The 10,497-nt window shown below is 48.9% G+C and overlaps 1 protein-coding gene across 1 annotated transcript; it reads left to right on the plus strand.

Moving 5' to 3' along the window:
- Nucleotides 1–4,345: 4,345 nt before the first annotated feature.
- LOC123076832 (glycine-rich domain-containing protein 1) lies at nucleotides 4,346–9,924 on the plus strand. The gene is made up of 9 exons (XM_044498976.1): nucleotides 4,346–4,619; nucleotides 4,718–4,904; nucleotides 5,388–5,508; nucleotides 5,720–5,971; nucleotides 6,094–6,549; nucleotides 6,802–7,346; nucleotides 7,708–7,903; nucleotides 8,004–8,159; nucleotides 8,256–9,924. Exons 2-9 carry the CDS (start codon nucleotides 4,747–4,749, stop codon nucleotides 9,666–9,668), a joined length of 3,297 nt encoding a protein of 1,098 aa, XP_044354911.1. The 5' UTR covers nucleotides 4,346–4,619; nucleotides 4,718–4,746; the 3' UTR covers nucleotides 9,669–9,924.
- The last annotated feature ends 573 nt before the right edge of the window (nucleotides 9,925–10,497 follow it).

Raw genomic sequence — 10,497 nt, forward strand, 5'->3', positions numbered from 1 at the left:
CTTACTTCCAGGCGATTGCCAATGGGCGGCGGCGACGGAACTCCATCCAATGCTTGTGGGATGGAGATACCCCTCTCGTCCGCCCCTCGGACATCTGAGTCCATGTAGATGGCTTTTACAAAGCCCTATTCTCCCCCACCCCTCGGGGTGGGGCTGCACTGGCCCCCGACACTTGGTCGGCTAACCAGTTAGTATCTGACGTGGCAAATGCCGCCTTGGTGGCACCTTTCTCGGAGGACGAGATCCTCGTGGCCATTAAGGGTATGAACCCCTCCTCGGCCCCAGGTCCCGATGGACTGCCCGTGACGTTTTTCAAAATGTTCTGGCAGACCATCAAACGAGAGGTCATGGCCCTCTTCGATGAATTCTACTCGGGGACCATGGACCTTGGGAGTCTGAACTATGGGGTCATCACTCTTATCCCTAAAGTCCCCGGCGCTTCTATCATCCGCCAGTTTCAGCCTATCACTGTGATCATTGTGATATTCCGGATCCTGGCCAAAGGGTACGCCAATAGGGTGACCCTCCTTGCTGACTCCGTCACCCACCCCAACCAGTCCGCCTTCATTTAGGGGTGGTTTATCCTGGATGGGGTGCTAGTTTTCCACGAAGTTCTTCACGAAGTCCGGGCCAAGCGCCAACGGGCAGTCTTCCTGAAGCTCGACTTCCATAAAGCCTATGATACAGTTCACTGGCCCTTCCTTCAGGAAGTTTTGCTCCGCAAGGGCTTTGATGACCGGTGGGTGACCAGAGTTATGCAACTCGTCTCCTGCGGTCGGACCGCGGTGAACATTAACGGGAAGATCGGACCTTACTTCCCCACTCTTTGTGGGGTTCGTCAGGGCGACCCGTTCTCACCGCTTCTCTTCAACATGGTGGTTGATGCCCTTGCAGTCATCCTGGATAAGACCAAAGCCGCTGCCCGTATTCACGGCGTAGTCCCTCACCTGGTAGGAGGGGAAGGGTCTCCCTCCTACAATATGCTGACGATACCATAATAATGGTAGAGGGCTCTGAGCTAGACATTGCCAACCTGAAGTTCCTCCTCCTTTGCTTCCAACAAATATCGGGGCTCACAATCAACTTCGATAAGTCTGAAGTGATGATTCTTGGGTACCCCCTGAGGAGGCACAGGCTTTGGCCGACCGGCTGAATTGTCGGTTGGGTTCTTTCCCCACGACCTACTTGGGGATACCCATTAGTGACTCGCGTCTCACCGTGGCTGACGTTCGCCCGACTGTGACCCGGATGCAGCACCGGGTCGAACCTTGAAAGGGGCGGTGGCTCTCGAAGGCAGCCCGGGTGATCCTCATCAACTCCTCGCTTGCGAGCCTTCTCTAGTTTCTCATGAGCTTCTATAGCCTCCGTGAGACGCTCCATCAGGAGGTCGCCAAATACCAGTCCAGGTTTTTTTTGGGCAGGCGAGGGGGATAAGCAGAAGTACCATATGGTGAGCTGGCCCGCTATTTGCAAACCCAAGGACCAAGGTGGTCTTGGGATCTTGTCCTCCCGGCGCATGAACATTGCTCTCCTTACCCGATGGCTCTGGCGGATCGCCAATGGGGAGGGCGGCCTTTGGCTTACCATAATCTAGAATAAGTACCTTCGGGGCCAACCTCTCGCTTTCTGTCAGCGCTCCGGTGGCTCCCAGTTCTGGCAGGCCGTGATTCAGCTCCTTCCCGTGCTTCGCATTGGCACGTCCATCTTGGTGGGCTCCGAAGCCTCGACCCTGTTCTAGTTCAATCGTTGGGTCGGCGACTCTCCCCTGGCCTCCCGATTTCCAGAGCTATTCACCATCGCGGTGGACCCCCGGGTCTCTGTCGAAACGGCCCTTATTGACTTAGGGCGGCTCGCTTTTTGGCGTCCCTTCCCCCTCTTGAGGTGGCCGCTTGAGACTCCCTCCTCCAGGACATCGCCCTTCTTCCGATGGATGTTGAGGGCGCCGCTGACTCCATTTCTTGGCGCCTGGAGTCCTCTGGCCGATTCTCCACCAAGTTCTTATACTCGGCCATCGCCCCCTCGACGGCCCCTGAGCCCTTTAGCCTGATCTGGGACATACGCCTGCCTCTGAAGATCAGGATCTTCCTTTGGCAGTGGATCCAAGGACGCCTTCCATCTGTGATAGAGGTCCTCAAGCGCAATGGACCTGGCGACGGGATGTGTCCCATGTGCGGCACAGTGGAGGATGCTAATCACATCTTCTTCTCTTGCCCCACAGCACAGTTCATGTGGTCCTGCTTCCGCGAGGCGGTCGGCGTGACAATGGTCCAACACCAACTTCCCTAACCTTTTTGCGGAGATCCACGCCTCTGCCCCTCGCCACCGCCATATTAGATGGTTGTGCGTTGGGTTCTCGCCTGGACGCTCTGGGTCATTCGCAACAAGTTTGTTATTCAGAAAGTGCCTCTCCGACGTGTGACTAACGCGATTTTCAAACTGTGTGGTTACTTGCATCTCTGGCGGCCGCTTAGCCGCCCCCAGGACCGGGACGTCATCAACACCCTCCTCGCCGACCTTCGCTCGATGGCATTCCGCGTAGCACCCCCTCTACCGCCCCTCCTCCGAAGCCCGACTAGACTTGTTGCTCGGGTTGCTGTGTGTGAGTGTGTTGTTTTTGCTTTCAGGGCTTGTTGAGCTGTGCCCTCAGCATTAACCCTATTTGCTACTATGTATATTTGTGAGACTTGGGTGTGTGTGTGTGTGTGAACCTTGTTGGATGTTTGGCTTGGGCGGTTTGCTTTATATATAAAGCGGGGCGAAAGCCTTTTTGGGTATAGGAGGGGACACTCCATTCTTATAAGTTGTCTTCTGCCTCGTCCGATAGCCAACGTGAGAGTTGATCTTGTTTCTAGCATTTGCACTGGATTATAAGCCAAAAAATGACCTATTTATATAGGCTTTTGACTTATGACTCAGTATTGTTACATGATGATATAAGCCAAAGCCAAAGCCGAAGCTCATAAATAAATGTTTTATTAGTATATAAGCCAAAGTGAAAAAGCAAAGAATAAGTCCAATAGAACACCGTGTTAACCCAACAGACGTGCATCTCCAACAGTTCCTGTAAAAAACTCTCCGTAGAAGTGGTTTTACGATATACTACACCTATAACATAGAGGAAGTTCTCAGGTGAGGTCTTCTCTCAGTTCCAGTAAAAACTTTCCATCAAAGTGGTTTTTGGCGGTGGCGCAATACCAAGTAACAGCAAACGACGGTGGTCGGTGGCGGCGGGCGGGCAGCACGGCAGTTGGTTAACATCATATGTCGGCGTTCAGCGACGGCGAGCGAGCTGCACAGCGGTCAGTGGTGGTGGTGGTGGTGTGTGTGTGGGTGGGTGGGTGGGTGGGGGGGGGGAGGGCGGACTCCAGTGGCGTTTAGTTTGCGTGACACTTTTACGGAAAGGACCATCTTCCATAGATGAAGGAATTTTTTTGAAGATTATATATACGGGATTCATAAATTTTTGTGAGCTTACAGAAATGGTTGGAGAGTTTTTTTTTTTGGGCAAAACTTCCCCTAAACTGTAATTATTTCACGGAACTGTTGGAAAGCGCTAGCATAATTCCGCTCCAGAAATGTTTATCCGGTGGACATGACCTGGAAGAAAGCCAGAAACCATGGCCATGTGACGTACCGTACGATCAAACGCCTTGAGCCCTGTACTGCTGCAGTACGAGTGTACTACTATGGTGCCGCGTATGCTCCGGAAGTGGCATGATCCGCACAGCCAGAGCATCTCCATTATTGAATAATCCAAGCGTGATGTGCAGCACATAGTTTTCTAAGTTTGCAAGCAACATTTTTTTCCAAGGATTAGCTAGGGTCCTCCTGAATTATTGCTACAGTTTGGTGATGGGTCTATTCAATTCAGACTAAAGTTGTACTCCCTTGGTTCATAAATATAAAATGTTCTATACTTTCTCCGTCCGCAAAAGCTTGTTCCAAACTTGTCCCTCGAATGGATGTATCTAGCACTAACTTGATGCTAGATACATCCATTTAAAGGACGAGTTTTTTCGGATGGAGGAGTATCATTTTTCTAAATCGGATGCATATAAACGCGTTTTAATGTATTTGCTCACTCATTTCAGTCTGTATGTAGTCTGTATTGAAACACTCAAGACATCTTATATTCGTGAACAGAGGGTGTACTTGTTACGGTGTGCACAAATTTCATTTGTAGCAGGTGTATCTTTTTTCTGCATTTCAAAGGGTATTATCTAAAGGAGTAGTGTACATTACTGTGTAGTACTTGTTACACTGTGTTGTACACCCATGCTCGTACAGTACTCCTCTGGCTCCGTAGTACAGTAGTACATTCATTTGCTTTGTAGTACCAACAGCAACAAGTGTGCAGAGTTGGCAAGAAAGATCCTTCATGGATATGGGCTCAGAAAGTGTGCAGAGACTGCGCAACACACGCTACGGGTGCCGGCCGGCCCGCCCTTAACTGAAAGCAGCTCATACATTATCGGATCGCGTCGCTGTGGATAGCGATCGATGCCAGTATTTCAGTTCGTCAACAATTTATCTCCATCCACTGTATAAATAGGGAGCGCGCGGAGGACAGGAGCCGTGGTGACAGATTCCGTAGCGCGAGCTGTAGCAATCTCCCTCAGGTTCTTGTTCTAGTTTGATAATCTTTTGCCGCGCCAAGAACGCGCCCACCATCGCCTTCCCGTGGTTTATTTAACCCAATCTGTCATCCCAACTGCAGGTGGGTGGGAGCAAGGGGGGAGAAAGAAGATGGACGCGGAGCAGGAGTCGCGGTGGGCGGCGGCGCAGGGGATCCGCATCGGCGAGGACCTCGTCCCGGCCGCGCTGCGCCACCTGGAGTTCCTCGCCGCGGTCGACCGCCGCCGGTGGCTCTACGACGGCCCACTGCTCCACAGGGCCATACGCAGGTATCTGTCGCCATCCATCTTGCTGCCTCTTCAGCAACACAAGAGACCATTGCGTCTAGGAATTAGTTTATTTTCTGATGAGGTCTTTCATTCTTTTTCTGTCCCTTACTCCATTGCTTGAGCAAAATTAGACAAAACCACTGGTTTAGTTAACCTTGATACAACAAGCTGGTGGAAGCATTGAGCTGAGCATGTTTGGGTTCTCAGTTTTGTATAAGGAACGGCATCGGTCGCCACTAATTTTTCCGAGAACATCCTCTGATCTGTGCTTTCAGCCACAGTTTGGCGCTACAGTTCTGCTCTAATCTAGAAATTTTGGCATGAAAATCTGGCTGCTTAGTTAGGTTCAAAGTCCCTATATATATCATGCTGAAATCACTAATAATGCTATGTAATAAAAAATCAACTGATACTAAATCAATTTATGGTCTGTATCATATAGACGACTTTGGAATGTTGACTTTGCATATTGTTGTGCTATAGGTACAAAGCTTGCTGGCTTCCCCTTCTTGCCAAGCACACAGAGGCCGCTGTTGCAGATGTTGAGCCTTTGGTTGTTCCGCTTGACTGCGAGTGGATATGGCACTGCCATCGGCTTAACCCGGTATGCATATTGACTCACAGATGCTCGTGTGTCGTTCAAAATCTGTCAACACCACATTAGAGAACTACTAGTATTTGCCTATTAATTTGTACCTCTTAGCATAAAAGAAAGAGAAATACTAGTGAGTGAACATGGTTGGAAATGTCTAAATCAAAGTCATCTTGTATTGTTTCTGGTTGGTTTTGCTCTGCTGACAACAGATATCTTTCAGACTCGATATATAAAGGACTGCAAGAGATTATATGGCAGGATACTGGACTCTAAGAATGTCAGGTCCTCCATTCAAGCAAAGTCCAAGGATCGGTCCGAGAAAGTTTGGACCGAGTTATATCCTGGGGAGCCTTTTGAGCTGGAGTACACAAGCCCTTCCGACGATTCTGTTTACGTGGGTGATGAAACCGCAGGAGGCATCTCCTATGATTTGATCTCAGCTGTTAAGAGACAGTCTACTTTCGTCTACCAGGTAGTTACACTACTAACCTTTGCTCTGATGTACTACTAACCTTTTCATAAACAAAATGCAAGAAAAATAAATAAATCAATCAATATGTACAGAAAGTCAGTGAGTTCCTTTGTTTCTGGCAGGTTGGAACACCAAACATGCATGATCAGCGTTTTCTTGAAGACGCATTAGCTCGATACAAGGGTTTTTTGTATCTGATCAAGATGAATCAGGAGAAAGGAATGAACCTCTTTCGTGTGCCAACCTATGATGTGGATCTAATGTGGCACACCCACCAACTCAATTCTGTTGCCTACTGCAATGACTTGCTGGGTCTCCTTGGGAGAGTTCTGGAGCATGATGACACGGATGATGATCGAGCCGAAGGGAAGAAGCTCGACACCGGATTTTCAGGGACCACCGAGCAGTTCGAGAATAGCTTTGGTGTGAGATACTGGAAGGCTGGCGCTATGTACCGTGGAAGCTTGCCATCTCCTGTGACATCCGTTCCTCAGATTTTCAGTGGTGAGGACGATAGTGTTTTTGGTGTCGGTGAAGCAGAGAAGCATCTTACTATTCTTGAAACAAACGTTGTGGAGGTATGCTTGATACCCTTTTTGCATCTTATTGTTGTCCATGAAGCAACAGTTACACGAGTACAATAGTTTCGGTTGCAAAGATTTTTCTGATCTAACAAAATAACCCAGAGAATGTGGTATGTTGTACTATTAATATTATTGTTGATTTGGAAGCACGTCTGATATTGGTTATCTAAAAACATGATTGACCGCTTCTTTTGTCAAGAGACAATTACTGAATTTACTAACTCAAAATATTTTCATCCTTTGCAGTTGTATTTACAGATTGTGGACATCAAGAATTTACCATCTGCAATTCCTGATAAAAGCGTTTATGTATGGTACACCAAGACTAAACCAGATGCATTCATCCGTGACGGCGGCAGGTTGGATATTTCATCGAAAACAGGGAAGAGTATCGGAGCAGGTTTCCAATGCGAACCGACTGGCGAAATCATTCTTACAGTAATGGTTGATCAGGCATATTTTGGGGCACCATCATCGAAGAAATCAGAACCGTTGGGGAAGGTTTCGATCTCTCTTCAAGAGCTTACATGGCATGATTCCAAGCTTTCCTTTGAGAGGTGGTTTGAACTGAAAAGTGGTGGTGCATATGCTGGTTCCCCTCCTGTCAGTCTTCGTGTTGCCGCATCTTGTACTGTCCCAAGGAAAGCTCCACAGGTTCTTAGCATGGTCAATGTGAAGCCTTGCTCTCTGAAGGCCTATCTATTGCCACATTCCATCAGGGATCAAAATATGAGCTCCTGGACTCGCTTCGTGTATGATTGTGGTACTGAACTCATTCGTCTTCAGATAAGGTACCTTTTTTGTCCATGGTATCGATCGGTACATATATGTGAAGAACTGAACATTGAGTCTAGAACACATTATTTTGCTAATTAGTAAGTCTTGCATGATACTTACTGGTAATTTATTTTACTATAGGATACATGATTGCTAATAGCATATGGTTATATTACATCTTCATTTCAAACTGCAAATTGGTACTGTATTAGCTGCAGGAATTAACATTCAACTTAGATAGCAGTATTTGTATTTTGCCTTCAAAACAGATCCAAATTTATTCCAGTGAACACTGGAAAGTTCTATTTTCCTATGTTTAAGAAAGAAATATCAGTTTCTTCTGGTCTAATGAGAAATTCCCCCCCTTTACTTCAGGGAGCACAAGGCCAAGAGTGGCATGGCTCTCATTCGAGAATTGGTTGGAGTAACAAAGTCATCAAAGCAGCCATTGCAGCTTGCAGAATTCACGGAAAACAAATGGTCTTTTAACAACTCCAACTCATCAATCACTCTTGACCTGAAACCAAGCAAGGATGGTTGCATAAACGAGCTCAAATATGACAACAAACTGGTAAAAGTCTACAGCTCAATTCATACATGCAGTATGTTCTCAGAAAAACGTTTATGCATTTGGCATACTCACAGCTCTGGTACTTCGTTGAACAAAGCAGATCAGACTATACAGGGGAAGGAGACTAGCATATGAACTCAAATGCTGCAGTCAGCATGCTGAAGATACTGCAGCAGTTACTGCTGTGAAGTTCTCAGCTGAACACCCCTATGGCAAAGCAGTCGCGCTAGTTGACACTGAATCGGAGTTTATCACGGTACAATGCTCAGCTCTAATGCCATATCCTTCTAAGTAGTTAAAATTAATTTTCTTGCATCTCAGATATACTCATGGTGTTCTTACTTAAATTTAGGTGGATGAGGAGTGGTTTCTGCTTCCCTGGATCGCGATATCATTCTTGTTCCTGAATTCCATTGGCAAAGATGGTGCGAAGCTCATCGAAGGTGCCATGGTACCGAAGGCTGAAACCGTTGAGCCTGATACTACAGTGGTTTCTCAGACGGTGAAAGGTGGAGCAGCAGGCGTCACTGCTGGTTCGGCGCAATGTGGCGCTTGTGGCACGGCTGGTGGCGGTGACATGGTCATGGCAAGTGACAAGGCTGGTCATGCTACCTATGGCAGCTCAGTCACTGCAAGCGGCAAGGTGGCTGATTCTAAGTGCGGTGGTTGTGGATCAGGCTGTGGTGGTGGATGCGGTGTCCCTGTGGTCACCATGAGCTACAAGAATGGTCATGCGAATTGTGGCATCATTGCAGGCGGCGAGAATGGCCATATTGAGTATGCTGGGTGTGGATCGGGATGCGGTGGAAACATGGTTATTGAAAGTTCCCACGAGAGGAACACCAAGTCAGGTGGTTGTGGTTCAGGTTGTGGTGGTGGAGGTTGTGGCGGCATGGCCATTGAAGGCTCCAAGGCTGGCATTGCCAAGTCTAGCGGCTGCGGTTCAGGTTGTGGTGGCAGTTGCAGCGGTATGGTGGCTGAAGGCTCCAAAACTGGCCATGCCAAGTCAGGCGGCTGTGGCTCGGGCTGTGGTGGTGGTTGCGGCGCCATGTTGATCGAACACTCCAAGACTAGTTGCACCAAGTCTAGCGGTTGTGGCTCGGGCTGCGGCTCTGGCTGCGGCGGTGGTTGCAGCAGCATGGTCATGGAAGGCTCCAAGATTGGCTTCGCCAAGTCAGGTGGTTGCGGTTCGAGCTGTGGCGGCGGTTGCGGTTCAGGCTGTGGGGCTGGCTGCGGCGGCATGGTCATTGAAGGCCCCAAGACTGGCTTCGTCAAGTCGGGCGGTTGCGGTTCGGGTTGTGGCGGCGGTTGTGGTTCGGGTTATGACGGTGGCTGCGGCGGAATGGTCATTGAAGGCTCCAAGACTGGCTTCGCCAAGTCAGCTGGTTGCGGTTCGGGCTGTGGCAGCGGTTGCGGTGGTATGGTCACGGAAGGCTCCAAGACCAGCCATGCCAAGTCTGGGGGCTGTGGTTCAGGATGTGGGGCCGGCTGCGGTGGCGGCATGAGCCGTGCCAAGTCTGGGGGCTGCGGTTCAGGCTGTGGCGCCGGCTGCGGTGGCGGCGGTTGTGGCGGCCTGGTCATGGAAGGATCCAAGATGAGCCATGCCAAGTCTGGGGGCTACGGTTCAGGCTGTGGCGCCGGTTGCGGTGGCGCCGGTTGTGGGGGCATGGTCATGGAAGGCTCCAAGATGAGTCATGCCATGTCTGGGGGTTGCGGTTCAGGCTGTGGCGCCGGCTGCGGCGGCATGCTCAACACAGCCTCGTAAGCATGCCTATGCTTGAGGTGGCCGGTGCGCGGTGACTGCCGGCGATGGCATGCCGCACGTTCTAGTCGGAGATGAAGTCGAATAAAAATTACACTCTGTCATGTGCAGTTTGCCATGCCTCTACTCGTGGTTCGCAATGCGTTGTGGTGAATATATTATGTTGTACTTGTGGTGCGTACAATGTGAAACTATATGATTTGTGATTATTGGGTACTTTTCACGCAGAAGCATAATTATCGTGGTGCCACATGGTTCAGGAACCCTATGTTTCATGAGTATATTCTTCGTATTGGTGCTCCTGCAATTTTATATGATTGTGATCGAGGTAATAGATCCTGACTCCAACAATGAATGAACTAACTCAGGCTATGAAGTCATCATTAAAATCTAACAAGATAATTTGTAGGATGTGGTTCGGAGCAGGATGCAGCCAGTTCTTCTATTGTTAGCAAGCTGGAGACCGGTTTTGAAAAAAGAAAAAAGAAAAAAGCAAGCTGGAGACCCATTGCCTGTCCGATGTTTTTTTTTTTTAACCGGGCTAACCCCATTCTCATTACCGAGAACGGAAATACGACAGCCTCAGAAGTCTTACAGGAGGCGGGAAAGAAAGGGAAAGCGAGTTCAAACTACGCCCCCTGTCAGGTGAATGTAATGTTAGAACTTTTACATGTATTCAACGTGTGTATAAACCGGCACATAGATGTATCAGGCACCAGTAGGTGATGTATGATATTCGGTGTGTATGATGTGACGATGCAGAGGATGTTTCCGTCACATTTTACTAGGTGGTAAATGTTTCGTTTGATTTTAATAGAACAGTTGCGCGTGG

The sequence above is a fragment of the Triticum aestivum genome, chromosome 3D (assembly GCF_018294505.1).
Source record: "Triticum aestivum cultivar Chinese Spring chromosome 3D, IWGSC CS RefSeq v2.1, whole genome shotgun sequence".
Classification (NCBI taxonomy): Eukaryota; Viridiplantae; Streptophyta; class Magnoliopsida; order Poales; family Poaceae; genus Triticum; species Triticum aestivum.